The following is a 27,500-nucleotide window of genomic DNA, read 5'->3' on the forward strand; positions in this document are numbered from 1 at the left end:
GAAGGACTGAAATCTAGAACCCGTTACGGTTCTTCTGTTCAGCTTCAGCGGAAAATGAGGGATGTAAAAAACAGCTCCCTGTCAGAAGGGGTTCCGCAGAGAACTGTTTTGTTTACCTAAGAAGAACTATCCATCCACAGAACCCTTGAAGACAGGGAATAGTGACACTAATGACCCCAGGTGACCCCTAGAGAACTCGGGGCCAAATCTACAGTCCTGTGCAAAAGTCTTGAGCACGTGTAAAGAAACGCTGTAGAGCAAAAATGGCTTAAAAATAATGAAATATAAACACATAATGAACCATAATAAATGAAACAAGGTCAATATTTGGTGTGAGACGAAATTCTCTTTGCTTTAGTTTGAGGTCCAGTGAGTGCAGTTTTATGCGGAAATGAGCTGTAGGCTTTACTGAGCATCTTACAGAACCAGCCACAGTTCTTCTGGACACTTTGTCACACTCGCTTCTTAATTTTGCACCAAAAATTTCCCAGTAGCCTTCATTATGTTTTCTTTTTTTGAATCTGTTATGGAATATGCTGCTCAGATACAACTTTTTTTTCCTGTAACATTTAATTTTGTGCTGAAAAACAAACCCTGAATGCTTGGAATGCAAAAATGTTGATAATGTATATACAAGTCATAAAATAGAATTATATAACAAAGTTTGGGGGCGTTGTGGCTCAGGTGGTTAAGGCGCCATACCATGAATGCGGGCGACCCGGGTTCGATTCCGGCCCGAGGTCATTTCCCGATCCCTTCCTGTCTCTCTCTCTCTCTCTCTCCTGCTCATTTCCTGTCTCTACACTGTCCTATCCAATAAAGGTGCAAAAAGCCCAAAAAAATATCTTTAAAAAAAGAATTATATAACAAAGTTTTATTGGGGGGGGGAATAGAGTGCCAAGACTTTTGCACAGGACTCTACATCATGTTAAGAGAGAGAGAGAGAGAGAGAGAGAAGGGGCCCAGTCATTTCTTTGAGAGTTACTTTTCTCATCTGAACGCCAGAACATCCTGAGATTCTTTTCTTCCGATTAGAACAAAACAATTCGCCAGTTTGTTCAAATCCTTTAAAGGAGAACCGAAGTCATTTTAAAACTTGCTTTATTTCTTAATTAGCGTGTTATTCAATTACGTTTTCGGTTTTAGTAACCTTATATCATGACTCGTATTGGCAACTCATCGCAATTAAATATTATACTTATCGGCCTATTCGGTTTTTAGCCGTGTTAAATTTAGTTCGTTTGGTCCACGGCAGGCGTCGCTTATCCGCGCGATCTTCACGAGACTTCTGCAAGACTTCGAAACGTCAAGTATCAGCAGGGGCGCCACCAGAAATTTTGGGCCCCATGAAAGATTAGAATTTTGGGCCCCCCAACTTTGCCCACCCTCGTCACAATTGCACTATTGTCATTATTTGACTTTTGATAGCCCATGGACCTTGAGTTTGTGACTTTGTTATTACATTTTATGTATTAACCTACCAGGGACTAGATGAAAACTGGTCAGTGACTAATTCTGGTGCGTTTACAATCACAAATGAAAATTCAAGATTTTGCCACATGCCTTCTTGTGCTAGGACAATTGGTAGTGAAATGTGTGATGTGACTGCTAATAAATCATAGAACACGTAACCATGTCAAACACTTGACTGGTGTCCCTTATTAGCAACACTTTAATCTAGCAAACTGTATATGGGGCTCACTCATTAAAAACTTCAATCCTAAAGCATTTATGGGTTGTATTGCTGCTTACCTCCTTCTCCAAAGGGGGGTTCAGTGGTTTGGTGGGGCGGAGGTCCCCCTGAGGCTGAATCTGTGCATATTTAGGGCACCCCATTAGTTATGAAACTGGTTATTAGCACTAGTTATTAGCACCAGCATAACGTAATATTTCATCTTGTTTATCACACAAGTCAGTTCAGTTATTAAAATGGAAAAAATGTCACTGTACAAACTGTAAAAGTGTTCTCTTGATAGGCTAATCCAACCACGTTCATACTGTTCATTTACCATTCGCTAATATTTTGAACACACATGTGAGCGATAGCTACCTTTCTTTGGGAAAAACTGAGTGACCAGTTGCCTGCCTCTCCGGTCCCTCTCAGCTTTCAGCTGCCTTTCTTTACGTTTTTGACAGCCACTCTTCATATTTAGCGATCATAGACTGTACGCACTACACTGCTGGCTGGCTGCTGCTGCACCGCGACACAGCAGCAAGTAGCGTTGCACTGATCAGCACACAGATTTAACGCATCGCGCTTCTACCAGAACTGGACCGTACCATTTCGCAAAAGGGGGAGGGTTAAATGACAATATGTTGAAGAACTCAAGAAATAGACAACCTTGTTCATTTTACCAGATGGAATATTGCATTGTTGTTATTTCAAAAGTCTTATTAAAATCATTAAAAGCATATTATCAGCCCCTTAAAGGGCCCCATGGCAGTGCTGGGCCCCTAGAATTGTTCTAACCTTTCCCCCCCTGGCGGCGCCCATGAGTATCAGCACCGCCATTTTGAAAACTGTTTTCCAAACGAAGTATTGCACAAAAACGAGTTTAAATGACGATTACGGCCTACTTTTTTTCAAACTTTCCTGATTGCTATCAAAACAAACAAAACCTCCGGCTTGATTACATCAGCATTCGGAAGAGGGCGCATGCGTCTTTTGATAACGTTGGCAGGTGTCGGTCACTTTGATTTCCGCTGTACGTTTTACTTCCGTCCTACGATGTCTCGCACAGGTCTCAACGAATCTCATTTACAGCCATCGCTTTGACATATGGACTGATATATTACAGAGCATATTTCAAACACTAATAACTCGCTATAGCAGCGACAAAATAGCGATCAAACATGCATTCCGATATTTAATAAAATGAGATAAATAGAATTTTGATAACATTTTTTAAAAATCCTTTTATAGATTCAGATTTGTTTAAGATTGCCAAAGACGTGCGAAACACGTTCCTGTTCTTGTGTTACGTTAGAGCAGCGATAAGCAGTTGTAGAAATGTTAGATACACATCTCTTAACAGAAAACATCACCTTATCAATATGATCACGTTTTTTTTTTAAATACAAGCCACTGTCAATCAGCTGTTGCTATAGAAACAATAGAATTAATGTATCAATCAGTGCGTTTACATGCACATAGAGAGAATCGAATTTCTGCCGTTGCTCGACTGAAATCGAAGTTCAAAATGCCATGTATACACCTTAATTCGGCTGAAATTGAACCGAACTTGATTTCTCGGAATCGAGCTACACGACCTAGTTTATGCGATTTCTGCCGAGCTACTTAGTGCATGTATACCCTATCGAGCTAGTTGTCGAGCTACTTCCGGAAGTGACGAGTGACGAGACCACAAGCGGGAAACACAACAGCCTCAGTCGGCATGACAACAGTAGTAGCGAGCAGCTGAAGAGGTCAGGAGGAACAAACGAAGAAGAGAAAATGGCGAGCAGAAACGTGCACTTCTGGAGCAATGAGGAGACAGAGTTCATGCTCATTCAGCTTAAGGAGTTGAATATATTAAAATTCATGGACGGGAGAAAATCACGCAATGGAGAACACGGAACTGATAACTTTGTTTACACTCTTGAATAGCTCTTCTTCATGACGACAACCGGAGGTGTACCAACACGATGGGGCGTGTAGCGCCACCTGTGGCTCGGGTGCACAATGCACCTCACACAATAGCCCGATTTCATTGTGTGCATGTACGACTGGATTTCTCTGGCACCCTGCTGGGACCTTCAGCTCGATTACCGACAGCAGCTCGATTTGGATGTGCATGTAAACGTAGTCAATGTATTAATACTTGTTTCTTTCCTTTTAGAAGATTTAAAAAAAAATGCTAAATTCAGATTAAAGTTCAGGACCAAAAAAAAAAAAAAAAATCATCAGAGCTATAGATTTAGACAATAAACAAATTTCAGTCTCAGAGTTTTCCACTCTGTCCTTCAAAGTTATTTAGACGCTCCTGATCAACACACGTCATCAGATTAACGGCAGTGTTAGTAAGGTGTGACCTAGTTGCTGACACACACACCCACACTGTGCTGATCTAAAGCTTGCTTTGGCAGCGTCGGAGCATTTAGGGATTTCCTCACTTGGCATGCTGTTGAAGTTTTGGACTCCGTCCCTCGGATAACAATCGGAACATTTCATCAGAACTCCGACCTTCACTCTTCTCTCTCAGCGCCGGTCTGGAAGGAGAGAACGAGCACATTAACAACCCCCATCGTGGTGTTCTTGATGTCCGTGTGAACGTGTTAAGTGCACACGCCTACTCGAAGGCATACAGCAAACTCTAATGTGAGATTCTCATCTTCTACACATCTGCCACGTCGTCCTCACACCCTGCTCATCAGAAATGTCACAACACCGAACGACGAGAAACGAGCCACTGAACAAGGCACGTTATGTAAACGAGCGAAAGTACACACAACTCCCATGAGTCATGAACAACAAAGCGTTAACGTGAACGCAAATATCACAGGAAGCTTGTTCCTGCTTTGTTAATATTAATCAGAGTACAGAATGGAAGGTTAAGAGCTCGAATCCCATTCCTGCCAAAGATCTTACACCTGCACATTGATAACAAAGTCATATTTCTCATCATCTCATTATCTCTAGCCGCTTTATCCTTCTACAGGGTCGCAGGCAAGCTGGAGCCTATCCCAGCTGACTACGGGCGAAAGGCGGGGTACACCCTGGACAAGTCGCCAGGTCATCACAGGGCTGACACATAGACACAGACAACCATTCACACTCACATTCACACCTACGCTCAATTTAGAGTCACCAGTTAACCTAACCTGCATGTCTTTGGACTGTGGGGGAAACCGGAGCACCCGGAGGAAACCCACGCGGACACGGAGAGAACATGCAAACTCCGCACAGAAAGGCCCTCGCCGGCCACGGGGCTCGAACCCGGACCTTCTTGCTGTGAGGCGACAGTGCTAACCACTACACCACCGTGCCGCCCCAAAGTCATATTTATTTATCAATAATATTTAAACAGGCGGTCCAATTCAGCTAAGGCTGGTGTAAACGGAGGCCTGTAATATCCCTAAATAACATACAGACACATAAAAAAGGATTATAAATATGTGAATTTTTTCCATCCACATTCACTGGATATGCGCAATCATGCGCTCTGATTGGTTACTCTACTACTAGGATATCAGCTCGTATACCATGAGTAGAGAAAAACAAAATGGCGGCGCGCGTTGCTGAACCAACCGAGGACGAAATAAAAACTCGAATCGAAAACAAAATCCCAAAAAATAAAATACGGGATGAAAGTATTTGATGGTAAGAACGTATCTGTTAGGACTAGGACTGTTTTGGCCTCTAGAGGCCGCTGTTATTTCCTTTTCATGTCGTGTTCATTTTGGCCTCTAGAGGCCGCCACTGTTCCTGTGTTTTGAGTTTGTGTTAATTGCCTAATTATCTTCACCTGTGTCCTTAATTAGTTTGTCTATTTATACCCCTGAGTTCAGTCCTCTTGTCACGGAGTCTTTGTGCTGTTATGTTTATCTCCAGTTTCCTTTGTACTGTGTTTTTTGATCTTCTTAGCTTTTGTATTTTTGCACTTTGCTTTTCTTTTGGATTATACTCTTTGGTTTTTTTTTTTTTGTCTTTTGTTTTGCCCTGTATATAGTGTATATAGTTTAAATAAACCTTTTGATTCTTTTTCTACTTCCGCCTCACGCCTCTGCATTTGAGTCATCCCCCTGGTGGCCTAGTGGGGGTTTGCTGGATTATCACACCAACGAACCAGGTTCGAATCCCAGCAAAACCCTAACAGAAAGACTCCGTCATGACCGACTCAGCAGAGGCTGCTTCAACTGTCTACCCGGCCAACCTTCAGGGAATTATGGCAGCTTTGACACGCTTCGGAGCGACCATGGACGCTCATGGACGTACGCTCACCAGCCAACGTGAGGCCCTCGCTCGCCACGAGGAACTGCTTCAGCAAATTGGGAAAACCCTGGCACAGCTGACATCTCTGCCTGCATCTCCTGCTCCTGATCCAGTTCCTGCTCCTGATCCAGCTCCCACTCCTGCTCCAGTGCCTCCTGCAATGCTGCCTTCTTCACCTCGCGAACCCAGCCTTCCTGCACCACAGAGGTATGACGGCAAGCACAGTGAGTGCCGAGAGTTCCTTACCCAGTGTCAACTCACCTTTGAGCTTCAGCCTACCACCTACACTACGGATCGCCGCAAGATTGCCTTTGTGATCACCTTATTAGCTGGTAAGGCGCGAGCCTGGGCTACTGCTATCTGGCAAAGACAGGGACCTGAGTGCTTTGATTTCCAGCTGTTTTCTGAAGAGATGCTTCGGGTCTTCGATCAGGCAGACATCAGTACCGACGCAGCCCGAAAGCTCATGTCCATCCGGCAAGGAGGAAGCGTCGCAGATTACGCCATCTCGTTCCGAACACTCGCAGCAGTAAGTGGATGGAACGAGACTGCCCTGGTGTCAGCCTTCCACCATGGTCTGTCTGACCCCATCAAGGACGGTCTGGCCTCTATTGGATGCCCAAGTGACCTCGAAACCCTCATCTCACATGCTATTCATCTGGACAACAGGATGAGAGAACGCCACCAAGCCTTGAGCCCCCCCAGCCTCCCTACCTCTACCTGGAGACCGTCTACCTCCTTCAGTGACTGTCCAGAACCCATGCAAGTGGGTCGTACTCGCCTCTCCGCATCTGAGAGGGAGCGCAGAAGGAGGGACAAGTGCTGCATCTACTGTGGCAAGCCTGGTCACTTCCGAGCATCATGTCCCGAACTCTTGGGAAAAGGACCGCCCCGTCCAGCCGAGGGAGGGTTGTGACGGGGCCTACCCTCTCTCCCGGACTCCCTGGCCAAGGAATCTACATCCCGGTCTCCATCTCCTGGGGTGAGTCTGTCCACTCTTGTCAAGCTTTGATAGACTCAGGGGCGGCTGGGAACTTTATGGATATTCACTTCGCCCAAAGCATCAATATTCCGACTGCACCTCTTGAAGTCCCACTGTCTGTGTCTGCCCTCGATGGCCAAGCGTTAGGTGATGGAAGAGTCACCCAAGTTACTTCTCCCACCGCCTGAGTCCTGCTGAGTCCCGGTACGATGTGGGGGATCGAGAACTGCTAGCGGTCAAACTGGCCCTTGAGGAGTGGAGGCACTGGCTGGAGGGAGCACAACATCCATTCCTGGTTTGGACTGACCACAAGAACCTGGAGTACCTCCAGCAAGCCAAGAGACTGAACCCTCGACAGGCTAGGTGGGCCCTGTTTTTCAGTCGGTTTGACTTCACCCTCTCATACCGCCCCGGCTCCAAGAACACCAAACCTGACGCACTGTCCAGACTGTTCTCTGCCACTAACAGGGAGAATGAAGTCGGGCCTATTATCCCTGTGTCCCGGATTGTGGCCCCTGTCCGCTGGGGTATTGAGGAGGCTGTCCGACGAGCCCAACGCCAGGACCCCGGTCCTGGGACGGGGCCACCAGGCCTCTTGTACGTCCCACATCAAGCCCGGGCCAAGGTTCTCCAGTGGGGTCACTCTTCCCCTCTCACCGCCCACCCGGGAGCTCGAAGGACCCTGGACTTCCTGAAAAGACGCTTCTGGTGGCCTAACATGGAGAAGGAAGTAAGGTCATTTGTCCTGTCCTGTGAGGTTTGCACCAGAACCAAGAACCCACGACAGCGTCCCCAGGGTCTCCTGCATCCTCTGACCATTCCCCGGCGTCCCTGGTCCCACGTGGCAGTCGACTTTATCACGGGTCTCCCTGAGTCACAAGGTAACACGGTCATTTTGGTCTTAGTTGACAGATTCTCCAAGGCCTGCCGCTTCATACCACTGTGCAAACTCCCCTCTGCTCTTGAAACTGCGAAACTTTTGTTTAATCATGTCTTCCGAGTCTTTGGTCTTCCACAGGACATCGTCTCAGACCGAGGGCCCCAGTTCTCCTCCCGAGTGTGGCACGGGTTCTGCAAGGTCATCGGAGCCACTGCCAGCCTCTCCTCTGGGTTTCACCCACAGTCCAATGGTCAGACGGAGAGGCTCAACCAGGACCTGGAAACCACCCTGCGAGGCCTGGCTATGGATAACCCGACATCGTGGAGCACCTGGCTGCCATGGGCGGAGTACGCCCACAACACCCTGCAGTCATCGGCCACCAAGCTGTCGCCATTCCAGTGCCAATTCGGGTTCCAGCCACCTCTGTTCCCGGACCAGGAGGAGGACGCGGGGGTGCCCTCGGTCAACCAATATGTGAGACGGTGTCGCAAGACCTGGAGCAAGGTCAGGAAGACCCTCATACAGACCTCCAGAACCAACCAGACTCAGGCCAACCGCCATAGAAGACCTGCACACGCTTTCCGCCCTGGGCAGCGTGTTTGGCTGTCCACTAAGGACCTTCCACTGCGGGTGGAGAACCGCAAGCTTGCTCCTCGCTACATTGGCCCCTTCAAGGTGGTGCGCAGGGTGAACCCTGTCTCCTACCGGCTCCAGTTGCCCCGGACTCTGAGGATCAACCCCACTTTCCATGTTTCCCTGTTACGGCCCGTACTGACGTCTACGTATGCCCCTGCCCCTAGGAACCCCCCACCCCCCCGCATCTTCCAGGGGCAGACTGTGTTCACTGTGAATCGCCTGCTTGACTCCCGCCGGGTCCGCGGCGGGTTGCAATATCTGGTGGACTGGGAGGGCTATGGTCCTGAGGAGCGCTGCTGGGTTCCTGCTCGGGATGTCCTTGATAAAGAACTATGTCGGGACTTCCATTCGGCCCATCCGGATCGCCCTGGGAACGTCAGGAGACGCTCCTAGAGGGGGGGGTCCTGTTAGGACTAGGACTGTTTTGGCCTCTAGAGGCCGCTGTTATTTCCTTTTCATGTCGTGTTCATTTTGGCCTCTAGAGGCCGCCACTGTTCCTGTGTTTTGAGTTTGTGTTAATTGCCTAATTATCTTCACCTGTGTCCTTAATTAGTTTGTCTATTTATACCCCTGAGTTCAGTCCTCTTGTCACGGAGTCTTTGTGCTGTTATGTTTATCTCCAGTTTCCTTTGTACTGTGTTTTTTGATCTTCTTAGCTTTTGTATTTTTGCACTTTGCTTTTCTTTTGGATTATACTCTTTGGTTTTTTTTTTTTTGTCTTTTGTTTTGCCCTGTATATAGTGTATATAGTTTAAATAAACCTTTTGATTCTTTTTCTACTTCCGCCTCACGCCTCTGCATTTGAGTCATCCCCCTGGTGGCCTAGTGGGGGTTTGCTGGATTATCACACCAACGAACCAGGTTCGAATCCCAGCAAAACCCTAACAGTATCTTTTTTATTTTTCAAGAATTATTATTATTATTATCGCATTTTTCACAAATCGCTCCTGTCATTTCGTCAGTTTGTTTATATTCTAAGCGGAAATTATTTTGTCGGGCGTTTAGTATAAAGTTTTTATTTATCGAATTTGCAAAAAATAAAAATAAAAATGCTCCGTTTCTCAAAATCCAGTGAATGTGGAGAGAATAAAACAGTTATTCCACTCAATCTGGTCGTACATGGATTATAGACAACTCGGTGCTACGTGCCCCGTCAGCTATCGGCTCATGTCCGACTGGATTTCGTGGAATAACTGTTAAATAATATTTTACTGTGTTACGCCTCCCGAAATCAAAGGTCTAGGGGTTGTAGAGAACATAACACAGGTTAAACGAAAGAATGAAATGAATCACAGACCAGGAATAGATGTATAAACTGAAAGGTTTATATTATACATAAAAAAAAAGTTTAAAGAAAAGATGCCGAAAGTAGAGAACTGAAACTGAAGAAAACCTGCCAAACAAAGAAATAAATAAAAAACAATAATCATAATAATTCTTGAAAAATAAAAAAGATACATTCTTACCATCAAATACTTTCATTCCGCATTTTTTTGTAATTTTTTGTGGTTTTGTTTTCGAGTAGCGTTTTTATTTCGTCCTCGGTTGGTTCAGCAACACGCTCCACTATTTTGTTTTTCCCTACTCACGGTAGGTATATGAGCTGATATCCTAGTAGTAGAGTAGCCAATCAGAGTGCATGATTGCTCATATCCAGTGAACGTGGATAGAATATTTCCTATTATTCTGGATTCCATCATTCTGGTGTAGAGAGAATTACAGCACTGTGTGACGTGATGTATTATTGATTTCCTGATAGACGAATTGTTTAAGCACACGCGATGAACAGACGTCTCATCCATCGTCTTTGTGTCCTTGCGCCTTCTTGAGCTGTAACGCCGAAGAGTCATTTCCTGGAATGTTTGACCTCTGAATGAGCAGATCATTCAAACTGGAAGGTTCGAGAGCAAATTGTGTCACTCGTCCTCTGTTTTCATGAACGCGCATCAATCCCGTCAGATCAAAACCTTACCCGTCAGCTTATAAATTCATCCCGTGTTTATTTTTTGCTCAGGGTCTGTGTTTGTGTGTGTGCTTGTGATACAGCTGGTGGCCAACATGTTGCTCTTCACCAGCGTGAACCTGTCCGGTCTGTTTGTGCGGATCCTCACTGAGCGTGCTCAGAGAAAGGCCTTCCTGCAGGCACGGAACTGCATCGAAGAACGACTGCGCATGGAGGACGAGAACGAAAAGCAGGTAACAGTGCTCATGTCCAATCAACACCAACCTGACAGATGTGCCATGTGCTGTTGTCATTCTGCGCTTCTGTTGCACGTCATCCTTTACCTTTTTCTTATGATTTATTTGATTTACACCTTTTTTCCCTTCTAAACACCTTCCTGTAAATTTATCCGACAATCTCACTCACTCACACATACATTTGTAGGAGCGACTCTTGATGAGCCTCTTGCCCAGGAACGTGGCTATGGAGATGAAGGAAGACTTCCTGAAACCTCCTGAAAGGATTTTTCACAAGATTTACATCCAGCGCCATGACAACGTCAGGTAATGGACCAAAACCCAGTTCTGATGCAACCTTCTTTACGACGGTCATTGCATGGAAATGCCTAATCTTTGCCTCATGCTGTGCAGTGCTGGATTTGAGACATTCTCTGACGTCCAGTATTACCTAAAATTGGCAAATTGTGTTCTGAAATGGTGAAATTTGCTCTGAAAGCTGATCTTCTGGGATCAGACTTGTTTTTTTTTTTTTTAAAGATATCTCAACCACAATCAAAATGCTCACATTTTCAAGTAGTTTTATCTCCTAAAATGCCTAAGGATGAAAGACTTATTCACAAAAAAAGCTAATTCAGCCAGGGAAGCCATGGCCTAATGGTTAGAGAAGCATCTTTGGGACCAAAAGATCGCTGGTTTGATTCCTTGAACCAGCAGGAATGGCTGAAGTGCCCTTGAGCAAGGGTCGCATCTATCCCAGCTGACTATGGGCGAGATGCAGGGTACACCCTGGACAAGTCACCAGATCATCACAGGGCTGACACATAGAGACAAACAACCATTCACATTCACACCTACGGTCAATTTAAAGCCACCAATTAACCTAACCTGCATGTCTTTGGACTGTGGGGGAAACCAGAGCACCCGGAGGAAACCTACGCAGACATGGAAACTCCATGCAGAAAGGCCCTCGTTAGCCACTGGGCTCGAACTCAGAACCTTCTTGCTGCGAGGTGATAGTGCTAACCACTACACCATCGTGCCACCCTCACTGTAACCCTAGCTGTATAATAGGCGAGAGGCTGAGGGCCATAGAAGTGGAGAATGGTTCCACCCAATGCGCCTTAAGGGCCTGGTTAGTACTGGGATGGGAGACTATCTGGGAAGACCAGGTCCTGACACAGGAAGGACTTTGACAGGTTTTTTTTTTTTTTGAGGAAAGTTGTGATGTGAAAAGTCATGTTTAAAGTAGATCAACTTCAACGCCATAAACCTCAGAAGCATGAGCCAATAGAATCCAAGATGCCTGACTGTGAGCTCTTTGTTTTGTGAACAAAATCAAGGAAACTCATTAATTCTCTCAAATCCTTTCACATTTTCTCGTGTTACAACCAGGAACTGAAATTGTTGCCCAAATTTCTTAGCAGAATTGATCAAGCTCTATCAGATTGCATGTTAGTGAACTCTGGCATTCTCAAAAAGATTCAGGATGAATCTTTTGAACCATGGAAATGTAGCTTTGGCAGTAGTTTTTGTAGTTTCGGGTCATTGCCCTGTGGAACTTCTTGAACTCATTCTCAAGTCGCTTACAGACTTGCAGGTTTTCTTCTAGGATTGTCCCGTGTTTGGCTCCATCCAGCTTCCCCTCAACCTTGATTGACTGGTTTCCTGGTCCATGCTGATGAAAAGCATCCTCACAACACGATACTACCACCACCATGCTTCACTGTGGGAATGGTGTTCCCATCATCAGGATGCTGAACAGTGTTGGGGTTCTGGCAGAACATAGCACTTTGTAACAAGTGCCTCAAATGTTCACACCATTCTCAACATATTTGCCTAGCCTGCAAACAGGTTGGTTTTCTTCTTGGTTTTCTTTCAGAAAGCATAGCTTTTGTGGAGTGTCCCAGCTATCTATATTACATTACATTACATTACAGGCATTTAGCAGATGCTCTTGTCCAGAGCAATGTACATCATACCCAGAGCAGCCTGGGGAACAGGTGGAGGTTAGGTGCCTTGCTCAAGGGCACTTCAGCCATTCCTGTTGGTTCAAGGAATCAAACCAGCGATCTTTTGGTCCCAAAGATGTTTCTCTAACCATTAGGCCATGGCTTCCCCATGGCTTATCTAAGTTTCTCCCAACTCCGCTGTGGATCTCTGCAGCTCCTTCAGAGTTGATCTTGAACTCTTAGTTGTTTATCTAACTCATCCCATTTTACCAGGTCACTGAATTTTGGTGGATGGCTTCCTCTAAGCAGAGCCTTACTTGTGCCATATTCTTTCCATGTTTTAATAACGGGTTGATGAATGGTGCTCAATGGGATGTTTAGAGTTTGGAATATCTTTTGAGTCTCTTATTTTGGTAGCTGCTTGGTCTTCATGGTGTGGTTGTTTGGTATGTTTTCGAACAAACTCTGGATTCTTCCAGGAATATGATCTGCGATCATGTGACACGTTAATTGCACACGAGTCAACTCCATTCAAATGATTGTATGATCTTTGATGACAACTGGTTCCACCATGACTAACTTTCACAGCAAGTGAAATGAATACTTGAATGCAATCACAATCTTTCTATGTTTATTTGGAAATAATGTTTCAGACTATATTGAGTTTTACCACTCACTTCATTATTATGAGTTTTTTTTTTTGTAGTACAACCCCAATTCCATAAATTTGGGACACTGTGTAAACATAAATTTAAAAAAAAAACAGAATGCAATGGTCCCTCTCCTCTTTAGCCTGGAGGATGTGGTGTCCATGATTTTGAAAAAAGAATTTCTACTTTTGATTCGTCAGATCTTGTGACAGTTTTCCACTTCGCCTCATAATGCACCAAATTTTTCAATGGAAGACAGGTCTGAATTGCAGGCAGGCCAGTTTAGCACCCGGACTCTTTTACTATGGAGCCATGCATTTTCACAGATGCTGGCTTTTGAACTGTGCACTGATAGCAAGCCGGATGGTCCCTCTCCTCTTCAGCTTGGAGGACGTGGTGTCCATGATTTCTAAAAAGAATTTCTACTGTTGATTCGTCAGACCTCGGGACAGTTTTCCACTTCGCCTCAGTCCATCGTAAAAGAGCTCAGGTCCAGAGAAGGTGGTGTTGTTTCTGGATATTGTTTATATCTGGTTTTAACTTGCATTTGTGGATGCAGTAATTAACTGTTTTCACAGACGATGGTTTTCTGAAGTGTTCCTGAGCCCATACAATGATTTCCACTACAGACACGTGTCTGCTTTTAATGCAGTGTCTCCTGAGGGCCTGAAGATCACAGGCATCCAATGTCAGTTTTCAGCCTTGTCTCTTGCATACAGAGATTTCTCCAGATTCTCTGAATCTTTTAATGATATTATGGACCATAGATGATGTGATCCTAAATTCTTTGCAGTTTTACATTGAGGAGCATTATTCTTAAATTGTTGCACTGTTTGCCCACGCAGTCTTTCACAGAGCGGTGAACCCCTCCCCATCTGTACTTCTGAGAGACTCCGCCTCTCTGGGATGCTCTTTTTATACCTAATCATGTCATTGACCTGTTGCCAATTTACCAAATTATTTTTGTTCCTCATTACACAACTTTTTCAGTCTTTTGTTGCCCCGTCCCAACTTTTCTGAAATGTGTTGCTGACATCAAATTCAAAATGAGCATATATTTTTCAAAAAACAATAACATTTTTCAGTTTCAACATTTGATATGTTGTTTTTGTCCTATTTTCAATGAAATATAGGGTTTCCAAGATTTGCAAATCATCAGATTCTGTTTTTTTTTTTTTTAACTTATGTTTTACACAGTATCCTGAATTTATGGAATTGAGGTTGTACATGCATGGTATAGGACTGCAATGTCCAGTTCGGTTCCAGGTGGTAACAGTATTAGATGTGGAAAAGTTCAAGAAGGGTGAATACTTATGTAAGACACTGTACATGACCTGGTCATAACCCTCATACAGATGAACAGTCACGCCATCATTTCAGTGCACTTTCCGGCAAATGATACTCAATTGAGTCTCAGTTATCACTGGCCATGCTTATAATTATACTCCACTTGTTAATATCATTAACAGCATGTGCCTAAGGCTGCATTTATTTCTGTTTCATAACCCCAGTTCATACCAAGCACACACACAAATATGAACACGCACACACACACACACACACACATTAGAAATCCTTCCATCCTTTCCATGTAGAGAGATTTGGAACACAGCATTAGAAAGAGATTCCTCCATCTTTACGCAACACATAGAAATGGGTCAATCCACCCAGATCATCATCATCATCATCTTTCTCCCTCTTCTTGGAGTTTAACCCCATGAGGACGTGTCTGTAAGTTCTAGTAGACACTTAAAGTGTTCTCTGCTCATCATCCATTTCCTAATCTGTTGGCTTTCCAGCCCAAGTTTCCTCTCCAGCTTTCCTCACTTTGAATCGCCTTCTGTAAATATACTAAGTAACTTTAAAAACGCACAATGGAATTCAACACGATATCACTTTAGATCCATGCATATATTTGAAATTTATGATATTGTATGTAATGCACACACATCTTGAAACATCGATAAAGGACATTTATTGTCAAACTCAAGAATTAATTCACAATAAAAAAATTCAAAGTGACAGTTGGTCCATGTTCGGACCGTCATGCTGGAGATTCTGGGTCTGTGTCGTCCAGGGGTCTCGGCAGCAGTGACTGAGGGTGTCAGGAATCTGTCACGGAGGTGAGCTAGCCTGATGTGCTGATCCTGAACTGGCGTCGTGACTCGAGGCTGACCAGGGCGTGGACGATCCCTGGTGCTCCCTGTCTGTCTGTAACGCTGACTCAAACGGGAAATGGTCGAATGATGAACACCGAAGTGCCGGGCGACCTCTGTCTGTGTACTTCCGGCACGCAACATCCCGATGGCCTGTTCACGTTGATTTTGGCTTAGGCGTGGCATCTTCAATAATGACAATTTTCCCATCATTTCCCCCGGGTATTTATAGGCAAGATTGTGTGTGTACAGTGTATGCAAAATTTGTTTGAAAATTAAAGCCTGTCCATGTCATTGACTACCCGAGTCATATTGGACGTTATTGAGTACAACTCCCTTAAATTCTGATTTGAGCACAGATTTGGAACTTATTCGGGCGGAACGAAGTTATTTTTCCATTGTGATATATTTCTTTTCTTCTTGAGATAAACTCAGCACGAATTCAGCAAGTTTTATCAATGTGCGTTTTTAAAGTTACTTAGTGTAGTACTTGTTTCCTAAGGTCATCATTTCCCATTCGGCAAATGTGAGCCAGGTACTTTAAGTGATGTCGCAGACATACAGCCCTGATAGGTGTAGTTTTGGTGATGCGCTGAAGGTCTTCATTGGACAGCTTGAAATGCCACCCCTGATCACTATCACCGTCAGTACCCTCTCCGTTGATGTCATCCCTCTTTCTTCTAAAGCCACCCTTAACTATTCTTCTAAGAAAACCATGCCAAGCCACCTCTATCTTTGTATTTTCTTTTTCAAGTAGTTGCCACGTTTGTACACTATATAAGAGTCTCGATCTTACGCATGCAACGAGGAATTTCACTCTTGTGGTCATGTGTATGCTTTGGTCTGTTAGAACATGCTTGAACTCGTTCCATTTCTCAAAGGCCGATCCAATCCTCAAACCAAGGGTCTTCGTGTTGTCCCCAGAGTTTGTGATGGTATAACCGAGATACCGAAAGCTTCTCACGTTTTTTATTTCGGTGTTGCTTACTATTTTTGATGGTTTCCTCAACATTAAAGGCCATTGTTTCTGTTTCAGAATATGACATCTTTAATCCAAAACGAGTGAACGTATGGTCATAGATTTGCAGAATATCTTGTAGTTTTTCAATTGACTCTGCAAAGATTGCTTGGTCGTCAGCGTACAAGAGTTCTGTAATACTGGTCTCTCCTCTGCTCTTAGCGTTTCGTCGGAGTTCCCTCGGTGAGACTTCAATAGCAGTGGAACAAACTTTTCGTTGCCTTTTCTAAGATCACTTTTCCAGTATGAAAGAGGCTACTTCACAGCCTCTTAGATCACCTGATTCAATTCTCAATACCTTGTCATTTTTACAGCATCTGGATGATGTCAGTGAGAAGCCAGGGTCAAAACATAAACCTAAACAGAGCAGACACCAGATTTATTGTCTTACTGCTCATATTAAAATATATCGATAGGATTTTCTGCTGGGAAAACAGCTTCAGGGTGAGTAACGCCAAAGCAATAAATACAACGATTTCAAAAGAACAACTAGCGGCCCTGATCATAACAAAATAAACTAATAAACACCCGATTCTTTGTGCCGAGAAGATGGAGCCATTCCATAAGAAATGGTACTTGTGTATAGTTTAAAGATGGAAGGTCAGGATTTCTGGTGGTTTTTATTGTATCACCTTGAAATGTGTGCCTTGTGAGAATGAAACATGGAGCCGGGTCTTGTCGCTCGCTTGCAGTCAGCGATGGAGGACACAAAGCAGGTCGAGAGAGCAGAGAGTCTATATATATATATATATATATATATATATATATATATATATATATATATATATACTACCGTTCAAAAGTTTGGGGTCACTTTGAAATGTCCTTATTTTTGAAAGAAAAGCACTGTTCTTTTCAATGAAGATCACTTTAAACTAATCAGAAATCCACTCTATACATTGCTAATGTGCTAAATGACTATTCTAGCTGCAAATGTCTGGTTTTTGGTGCAATATCTCCATAGGTGTATAGAGGCCCATTTCCAGCAACTCTCACTCCAGTGTTCTAATGGTACAATGTGTTTGCTCATTGCCTCAGAAGGCTAATGGATGATTAGAAAACCCTTGTACAATCATGTTAGCACAGCTGAAAACAGTTGAGCTCTTTAGAGAAGCTATAAAACTGACCTTCCTTTGAGCAGATTGAGTTTCTGGAGCATCACATTTGTGGGGTCGATTAAATGCTCAAAATGGCCAGAAAAATGTCTCGACTATATTTTCTATTCATTTTACAACTTATGGTGGTAAATAAAAGTGCGACTTTTCATGGAAAACACAAAATTGTCTGGGTGACCCCAAAGTTCTGAACGGTAGTGTATATATATATACATACAGTGCTGTGCAAAAGTCTTAGGCACATGTAAAGAAATGCTGTAGACCAAAAATGGCTTAAAAATAATGAAATTAAATGTTTCAACATTAAAAATACTATAAACAGTAAGCAGGAAGCCATAATAAATGAAACAAAGTCAATATTTGGTGTGAGATGAAATTCCCTTTGCTTTAAAAAAAAAAATAGTAGTTTCGGGTACAATGAGTGCAGTTTTATAAGAAAATGAGCTGTAGGTTTTACTGAGCATCTTACCGAACCAGTCATAGTTCTTCACCAAAACCCAGTAGCCTTTATTATGCTTTCTTTTTTAATCTGAAAAGTGCTGTCTTATGGAATATACTGCTCAGATGTAAACAAATTTTTTTTCTTTCTCTGTAATGTTTAATATTGTGCTGGAAACCCCCCCCCCCGAACGTTTGGAACTCGAAAATGTTTTTGTAACGTTTGGACTTGATAATGTAGAAGTCATAAAATAGAAATCTATAACAAAGTTTATATGAACCCCCCCCCCCGCCACTATATAGCATATAGTCAAAAGTGCTGATGAAACGCATCCCCATAACATGATGCTACCACCACCATGCTTCACTGTGGGAATGGTGTTTCTGTTCTTCTTTTCTGTATTGGGACTATTTCCTACATTGCAGAACAATACTGAAGACATCACAGCCATAAAATAACACGTGGAACATATATGAAATTATGCAGTAAACATTTTTTTTTATGTTTTAGATTCTTCAAAGTAGCCAGCGTTTACCCTGATGACGCTTTGCACACTATTGGCATTATCTTACCCAGCTTCATGAAGTAGTCACCTGGAATACTTTTCAATTAACCCCTTCAGTGCCCTTGGACGAGTCACGTACGTCATGAAAACTTTTACCGCTGTGCCTTATGACGTACGCTACTTGTCATAAACACCTCCTTTTATGTACCTTACACGGCACATTACTTTTACTTCACAGTGGCACATATGAATTACAGTCGATGCCTAAAACATTCTTCCGTCATAAGGCACAGATTTCATGACGTACGTGACTCGTCTAAGGGCATTGAAAGGGTTAATAGGTGTGTCTCATCAAAAGTTAATTAGTGGGAGTTTTTTGTCTTCTTAATGCGTTTAACATCACGTCTCGTCTCGTCTTCATCCGCTTTATCCGGGGCCGGGTCGCGGAGGCAGCAGTCTGAGCATGGAAGCCCAAACTTCCCTTTCCCCAGACACCTCGGCCAGCTCCTCAGGAAGAACACCGAGGCGTTCCCAGACCAGCCGAGAGACGTAGTCCCTCCAGCATGTCCTGGGTCTTCCCCGGGGCCTCCTCCCAGGGGGACATGCCTGGAACACCTCCCCAGGGAGGCGTCCAGGAGGCATCCGAAAGAGATGCCCAAGCCACCTCAGCTGATTCCTCTCAATGTGGAGGAGCAGCAGCTCTACTCCAAGCTCCTCCCGAGTGACTGTGCTTCTCACCCTATCTCTAAGGGAGCACCCAGCCACCCTGCGAAGGAAACTCATTTCGGCCGCTTGTATCTGCGATCTTGTTCTTTCGGTCATTACCCAAAGCTCATGACCATAGGTGAGAGTTGGAACGTAGATCAACCGGTAAATCGAGAGCTTCGCCTTTTGGCTCAGCTCCTTCTTCACCACGACGGACCGGTAAAGCGACCGCATCACTGCGGAGGCCGCACCGATCCACCTGTTGATTTCACGCTCTATCCTTCCCTCACTCGTGAACAAGATCCTGAGATACTTAAACTCCTCCACTTGAGGCAGAACTTCTCCACCAACCTGGAGAGGGCAAGCCACCCTTTTCCGGTCGAGAACCATGGCCTCGGACTTGGAGGTGCTGATTCTCATCCCAGCCGCATCACACTTGACTGCAAACCGCCCCAGTGCATGCTGAAGGTTCATCAAAACCCTTATGGATAAAAAAAAAGATCAAGGACCATGACATTGCCTGGTATGGTGCAGCTGGGGCCCCACCCTGGAGCCAGGCCCAGGGTTGGGTCTCATATGCGAGTGCTTGGTGGCCGGGCCTTTGCCCACGGGGCCCGGCCGGGCTCAGGCCGAAGCGGTGACATGGGCCCAAACTCCTGTGGGTTCACCACCCACAGAGGTAGCCGTAGGGGGCTGGTGCAGTGTGGATTAGGCGGCAGTCGAAGGCAGGGGCCTTGACGACCTGATCCCCGAACACAGCGCGTTTGAAATCAATAAAGAGTCAATAGTAAATAATAACAATACAAATAATTAAATAGCCCTATTCAACACCACAACTGACATAACCTTTACAGTGTTATGTCAAGAAACAACTGCTCAACTAAGTAAAGAGAAATGACATCCATCATTCTTTAAGACATGAAGTGACTTTTAATTGGACCGCGAGTTGGCCTAGTGGTTAGCATGTCTGCCTCTTGGCCAGGAGATCGCAAGTTCTACTTGCGGTCGGGTCATACCAAAGGGCATCATAAAAATGGTACCTACTACCGTCTTGCAAGGCATGCTGCAATACAGATGCAAGTAGGGAACTCAAACTCTCGCAGTTACCAGAGGACACGCCCCTCACTGTAACCCTAGCTGTATGGACCCTTTTCACGTGACGTCACGACAAACGCGGCCGCCATTTTGGACGTGTACTACCAGTAGTTTACCACAGCCAGCATTGAGGAACGGCAGCAAAGAAAGTGTTTATTTTCAGCAAGACTTCCATCATGCCACTATATTGTTGTGCACCTGGATGTAGTAACCATCAACAAACAAGGCAAGGGTTATCATTTTATCGGATCCCGACGGAGAAGATGGATAGCGGCCATTAACAGATTGGCAGCCCTCGGCATACCAACGCTTGTGTAGTGACCACTTTGTTGGAGGTAAGACGAATAAAATTAGCCAGAAAAGGCATTACATTGCTGTTAACATTCTGTGGCGGCGAGTGTGTAACCAAATAGGCTAAAATAACCCATTGTAACCTCTTTGTTCTTCTGTAGTAGCTATTAGCTAACGACATTAGCTAGCGTTGTGTTCCTTTGCTGTTGGTAGACTGTAGGACAGATCAGAGGCAGTGTCCTACAAACAGCGCTTAATTTGAGGGGGAGCAAGCCGGAGCGCGCTCCGGAACCTCGGACGTTGGCTCCGGCAGCTATTTACACTGGATCCGGTGATCCGACACCTCTCTTGACTATGTAACAAAAAAAAAAGATTGTCTTTAGGCTTGCCATCCTTCCACTTGCGAGTGGTAAGTGATCTGCGCTGGGATCACACACACAGCGGCTCAGTCCCGAATCGTGGCTCGTGCACTTCACTCGCGCGCTGTGTGAGCTGCACAGGGCCGGAGTGCGCACCCTCCAGAGGGCACTCGCTGTTCAGGGCGGAGTGATTTGGAGCGCAGGATGCCTGCGGAGCCGAGCGTATCCGTGTATTGGTGTTGCTGTGTGCAGACGAATCGTGTATTGGTGTTGCTGTGTGCACACTAATCGCTTTTAAAAACGTTAATCTGATGATCCGCTGATATGGTCTAATGTAAACATGGGCTAAGTGTTCAAAACAAGAGGAACATGTATTTGTCTCTTAAATCCAGGCCGTTCCCTGTAATCTGTAACAGCGGTTGGAGAAAGTAATGGCAAATAGTGAGCGCACAAACCATAGAAGGTAAACTGTACACAGCGCCAGGGCAGTGTGATGGTATGTCTACTTTTAGATTGTGTTAGCTTATCAATGAACACACTCGTCACTCGACGAGTTTCACGTCTTTACGACGGATACTTAAATGTGTGTTAGGTATTATTGTTGCAGTCTAAGCAGTCATTGTAGCAGCTAGATGAGCGAGAACCGAAAGGGTCTGTGCCATAAACCGTTATTTCTGTACGGCGTTGCTAATGTGTTGTTACTGTTGTTATTTCTCCCTCTGCTCGCCCTGTAAATGCCCTACGTCGCTGGATAGCGAAGGTGTTTCCTGCATCTCGCTCCTTTTTCTTGTATGTTCTCCGTTTGTCGCCTTCCTCGCATTCAAACCAATTCGAGCCGAAGTCCGCTACATGTCCAAAATGGTGGTCGCGTTTACGAAGGTCACGTGACTGAAAAGGGTCTATAGGTGAGAGGCCGAGGGCTATCGAAACAGAGATCGGCGCCGCACCCGTACGCCTTAAAGAGTTGGTTAGTACTGGGACAGGAGACTGCCTGGGAAGATCAGATTCTGGCGTGAGAGGGACTTTGACTTTTTTTGTGACTTTTAATGAATAAAAATAAAGAAAAACATTGAAGTAGAAGCTGCATAAATCCTTCTTTTCCTGATCCCTTCACCTCCTGTTCCATCCTCGGCTCATGTGGAGGGAGAGCTGAGAGCCGAGGTGTGAGGATGAGGGATGAGAGATGAGGGATGAAGGCTTGACTTGTGCCGAGCCAGTGAAGCAGATTTCCTGCAGTTGAGACCTAAAAAAAGCTGTGAACGGAAACATAGGTTAAATATGGTTGTCGGGAATGAAGCTTGAAAGTTTGCGGATGTCGGCTGTCAGTGTGTTTTTAGTTCTGATACATTTTATTTCACTAACCTGAACTCAAAACCTTCTCCGTGTGATATAACAGAAAGCAAGGCCACATCTTTGAAGCCAGACAATCGGGATGAGGTCAGAGATGGAGGAAGGGGATGCGGTTTCTAAAATGCATAAAATTTAATTGTCACTTCAATTACAGCCACAATAATGAAGGGATTTGATTTACTAGTTGAATTTCTTTAAGAATAACAGGAAGCTTGTACAAAACATGACTGAATCGTTAACATCATGTGTTCATGTGACGTTAGCGTTTTTTTTTTTTATTATTAATATTTACCTTATGTTCTCATCTCATCTCATTATCTCTAGCCGCTTTATCCTGTTCTACAGGGTTGCAGGCAAGCTGGAGCCTATCCCAGCTGACTACGGGCGAAAGGCGGGGTACACCCTGGACAAGTCGCCAGGTCATCACAGGGCTGACACATAGACACAGACAACCATTCACACTCACATTCACACCTACGCTCAATTTAGAGTCACCAGTTAACCTAACCTGCATGTCTTTGGACTGTGGGGGAAACCGGAGCACCCGGAGGAAACCCAGGCGGACACGGGGAGAACATGCAAACTCCACACAGAAAGGCCCTCGCCGGCCACGGGGCTCGAACCCGGACCTTCTTGCTATGAGGCGACAGCGCTAACCACTACACCATTGTGCCACCCTTTACCTTATGTTAGCAAAAAAAAAAAAATTGTCTGGATGCATGCTGGCCACTTTATTAGAAATACCCATCCACCTGCTGTGCTGTTTGATGCAGCAGTTCTCTAATCAGCCGATTCATTGATGCATCAAATCATGCAGATACAAATCAAGAGCTTCAGTTATTAACGTTCCAATGTTCAAACATCCGAATGGGAAAAACCATGATCTCAAAGTGTGACTTTCTTTCACTGTGGCATGAAAGTGTGCTGGTTTGAGCTGATCTCCTGAGGTTTTCACATCCAACAGTCTCGAGAGCGGCGCGAAAAACAAAAAACAAACAGAGTGAGTGAATGAATGAGTGAGGGACAGTTCTGTGTGTGGAAACAAAACGCCTTGTTGATAACAGAGGTCAGAGGAAAATGGACAGATTGGTTCGAGCTTTTTTCCAGGAAGGAAGGATATAGTAACTCATATGATCACTCTTTACAACCATGGTGAGCAGAAAAGCATCTTGGCATGCAACAGAAAACAGAAGAACACATTGGGTTCCACTCCTGAAGAACAGGAATCTTAGAATCAACAACAAGTTCCTATTAAAGTGGCCGGTGAGTGTGAACATTAGCTGATAATTGAATCCCAGGCGAATTTTTTTATAACTGGTACCCAGAGCAGTCAGATCAACACTTCATTTCCATCCCAGTATGACTTTGGAATGAAGTTAGATTTTTATTAGCACCGCTATATCACGTGCTAATTGAGAAGGTAATGGCCCGAGGCGCCATTCAGCAGGGTTTTGAGGGGAAGACGCTGAAAAGTGGAAGAAACCAATAAAGAACTGCAACTGTAAGAAATATAAATGATCCAACAGATGACATTTTCTCAATGTGGTTAATTATTAAAAATTACCTCATTAGGGCTGTGTTTCAAATGAAGTGCTTGAATACCCAAATTTGTGCACATTGGTATTGAGATCACGCACGCAACTACAGAAATAAATGCTAGTCCGAAGTTATGCTCGAGTTCCACACACTGGGTGGAGTTTGAGTAACAAAGACAGAGGTGTGTCTGTTTCAGTTAAGCATATTTTTCTTGCTCAGTATTAAGTATTAAGGTTTATTATGAGGTTTCTGATTTCAAGTACCTCGGCTCATGGGTGAACTCGACCCGTCTGAGATGGACATTAAGGTCAGGAAAGGCTGCACTTACAGTAGAAAGCACTCAGTAGCATGATGGATATTTGGCGATCAAATCTATCTCGTCAGCTAAACCTTCGTTTCTTCTCAGCGACTGTCGAATCTGTTTTGCTTTATGGTTGTGAGGGATGGACCCTCAACTGCACTGGAGAAATCCCTAAATGGCACCTACACACGCATGCTCTGTAGGGTACTGGAGAGACCAGATCACCAAGTCTGAGTTGTACAGTGACAAGATTGGCGACAGGAGGCGTGGCCTTGTTGGCCATTGCTATCGGCACCCTGATCTTCCTGCAAGTCAGCTGTTGCTGTGGTGCCCAATCCATGGTCATCTGAGGAGGGACCGCCATCCAGCCACCTTTCTAGACACACTAATGAGGGACACTGGGGCTCAGAGTCTTTCTGAACTAACATTATTCATCAAAAATCGTGATGACTGGGCCACCAGGCATATAACTTGGCTGAGGCCGCATTGATTGATTGTATTAAGTCCAGTGGTACTCTGTGACAGTTTATTGTCACCACAATTTTTTTTTTTTGTGGAAGTGCCAATAGGTGATAGGTTTATGCCCTCATGTGTTGTCCGTCGTCCACATTTCATGAAAATCGCTTTTTCTCTCTCGATTCTTCACCAATTTTTATTCCTTTTGGCAGGAAGGTAGGTCTGTCTGCTGTGCATATAGATAGCTTCCACACAAATTTGCATAAATGAAATGAATAATAAAGATATGGAGTAATTAATCAATCCCTAATGAGCAGTTTCCACACAAATCACTTCTTCTCCATCAGTCCTTCATTCCTCGGTATTCGTAGGGTGGATATCGCTTCTATATATAGCTTGTACAGTGATGCTTGAAAGGTTGTGAACCCTTTAGAATTTTCTATATTTCTGCATAAATATGACCTAAAACATCATCAGCTTTTCACACAAGTCCTAAAAGTAGATAAAGAGAACCCAGTTAAACAAATGAGACAAAAATATTATACTCGGTCATTTATTTATTGAGGAAAATGATCCAATATTATATATCTGTGAATGGCAAAAGTATGTGAACCTCTAAGATTAGCAGTTAATTTGAAGGTGAAATTTGAGTCAAGTGTTTTCACTCAATGGCATGGCAATCAGGTGTGAGTGGGCACCCTGCTTTATTTAAAGAACAGGGATCTACCAAAGTCTGATCTTCACAACACATGTTTGTGGAAGTGTATCATGGCACGAACAAAGGAGATTTCTGAGGACCTCAGAAAAAGCGTTGTTGATGCTTATCAGGCTGGAAAAGGTTACAAAACCATCGCTAAAGAGTTTGGACTCCACCAATCCACAGTCAGACAGATTGTGTACAAATGGAGGAAATTCAAGACCATTGTTACCCTCCCCAGGAGTGGTCGACCAACAAAGATCACTCCAAGAGCAAGGTGTGTAATAGTCAGTGAGGTCACAAAGGACCCCAGGGTAACTTCTAAACAACTGAAGGCCTCTCTCACATTGGCTAATGTCCATGTTCATGAGTCCACCATCAGGAGAACACTGAACAACAATGGTGTGCATGACAGGGTTGCAAGGAGAAAGCCACTGCTCTCCAAAAAGAACATCGCTGCTCATCTGCAGTTTGCTAAAGATCACGTGGACAAGCCAGAAGGCTATTGGAAAAAATGTTTTGTGGACGGATAAGACCAAAATAGAACATTTTTGCTTTAAATGAGAAGTGTTATGTTTGGAGAAAGGAAAACACTACATTCCAGCATAAGAACCTTATCCCATCTGTGAAACATGGTGGTGGTAGTATCATGGTTTGGGCCTGTTTTGCTGCATCTGGGCCAGGACGGCTTGCCATCATTGATGGAACAATGAATTCTGAATTATACCAGCGAATTCTAAAAGAAAATGTCAGGACATCTGTCCATGAACTGAATCTCAAGAGAAGGTGGGTCATGCAGCAAGACAACGACCCTAAGCACACAAGTCGTTCTACCAAAGAATGGTTAAAGAAGAATAAAGTGAATGTTTTGGAATGGCCAAGTCAAAGTCCTGACCTTAATCCAATGGAAATGTTGTGGAAGGACCTGAAGTGAGCAGTTCATGTGAGGAAACCCACCAACATCCCAGAGTTGAAGCTGTTCTGTACGGAGGAACGGGCTAAAATTCCTCCAAGCCGGTGTGCAGGACTGATCAACAGTTACCGCAAACGTTTAGTTGCAGTTATTGCTGCACAAGGGGGTCACACCAGATACTGAAAGCAAAGGATCACATACTTTTGCCACTCACAGATCTGTAATATTGGATCATTTTCCTCAATAAATAAATGACCAAGTATAATATTTTTGTCTCATTTGTTTAACTGGGTTCTCTTTATCTACTTTTAGGACTTGTGTGAAAATCTGATGATGTTTTAGGTCATATTTATGCAGAAATATAGAAAATTCTAAAGGGTTCACAAACTTTCAAGCACCACTGTATATAGTGTATATAGCTTGCAACATTTATTGTGCAAGGAAGGCGGCCCACTTTAGATCATTCCTTCTGGACTAGACGGGGCCGGAGTGAGCTACGACTGTCACTGACGGGCTCGTTAATTTAACATATTTTCCTTTTAAGTCTTGCATGGAGAAATATCAAGTTAAAAAATGTTTATGATAAAATGATTCTTCAAATCATGAGCATGTTTTCTTTACAGGAGAAGGCATCAAATGAACAAAAAATGTTATTCAAGTACTCAAAATAGCACATTAAAAGTGTAATAAAATCATGCACATTTCTCACCCACCAAGTATCTGATGGATTTATGAAGTTGTGTGGTTCATTATAGAAATGAATAAAATGGTAAATAATGTGATGCACTGGCTTAAGTGCTATTCTATTAGCTGCTCAATGATGATGCTCATTAAACCAATGATTTATGGGATACATACAGCGATGTCGTACAACTAGATCCATTCATTCAGACAGACCTTCATCACATTCCATGCGAGATTTGTTGGCTAAAACGCAAACTTAACACTCTTACGAGACGTCCCTCTGGAGAAACCTTAAACGTACGGACTACAAAGTCATCTGAAAGTAATTTTTTTTATTGTACATGGCATTTTCTTACAGTGGTGCTTGAAAGTTTGTGAACCCTTTAGAATTTTCTATATTTCTGCATAAATATGACCTAAAACATCATCAGATTTTCACACAAGTCCTAAAAGTAGATAAAGAGAATCCAGTTAAACAAATGAGACAAAAATATCATACTTGGTCATTTATTTATTGAGGAAAATGATCCAGTATTACATATCTGTGAGTGGCAAAAGTATGTGAACCTTTGCTTTCAGTATCTGGTGTGACCCCCTTGTGCAGCAATAACTGCAACTAAATGCTTCTGGTAACTGTTGATCAGTCCTGCACACCGGCTTGGAGGAATTT

At 44.0% G+C, this 27,500-nt stretch overlaps 1 protein-coding gene across 1 annotated transcript in view; it reads left to right on the plus strand.

The window, feature by feature from the left end:
* adcy1b (adenylate cyclase 1b) overlaps positions 1–27,500 on the plus strand; it is a 199,651-nt gene that overhangs the window by 17,536 nt on the left and 154,615 nt on the right. The window contains exons 3-4 of the mRNA XM_060920370.1: positions 10,477–10,626; positions 10,817–10,935. Coding sequence (XP_060776353.1) covers positions 10,477–10,626; positions 10,817–10,935 — 269 coding nt within the window. The remainder of the gene's footprint in view (positions 1–10,476; positions 10,627–10,816; positions 10,936–27,500) is intronic.

Source organism: Neoarius graeffei, chromosome 1 (assembly GCF_027579695.1).
Source record: "Neoarius graeffei isolate fNeoGra1 chromosome 1, fNeoGra1.pri, whole genome shotgun sequence".
Classification (NCBI taxonomy): domain Eukaryota; kingdom Metazoa; phylum Chordata; class Actinopteri; order Siluriformes; family Ariidae; genus Neoarius; species Neoarius graeffei.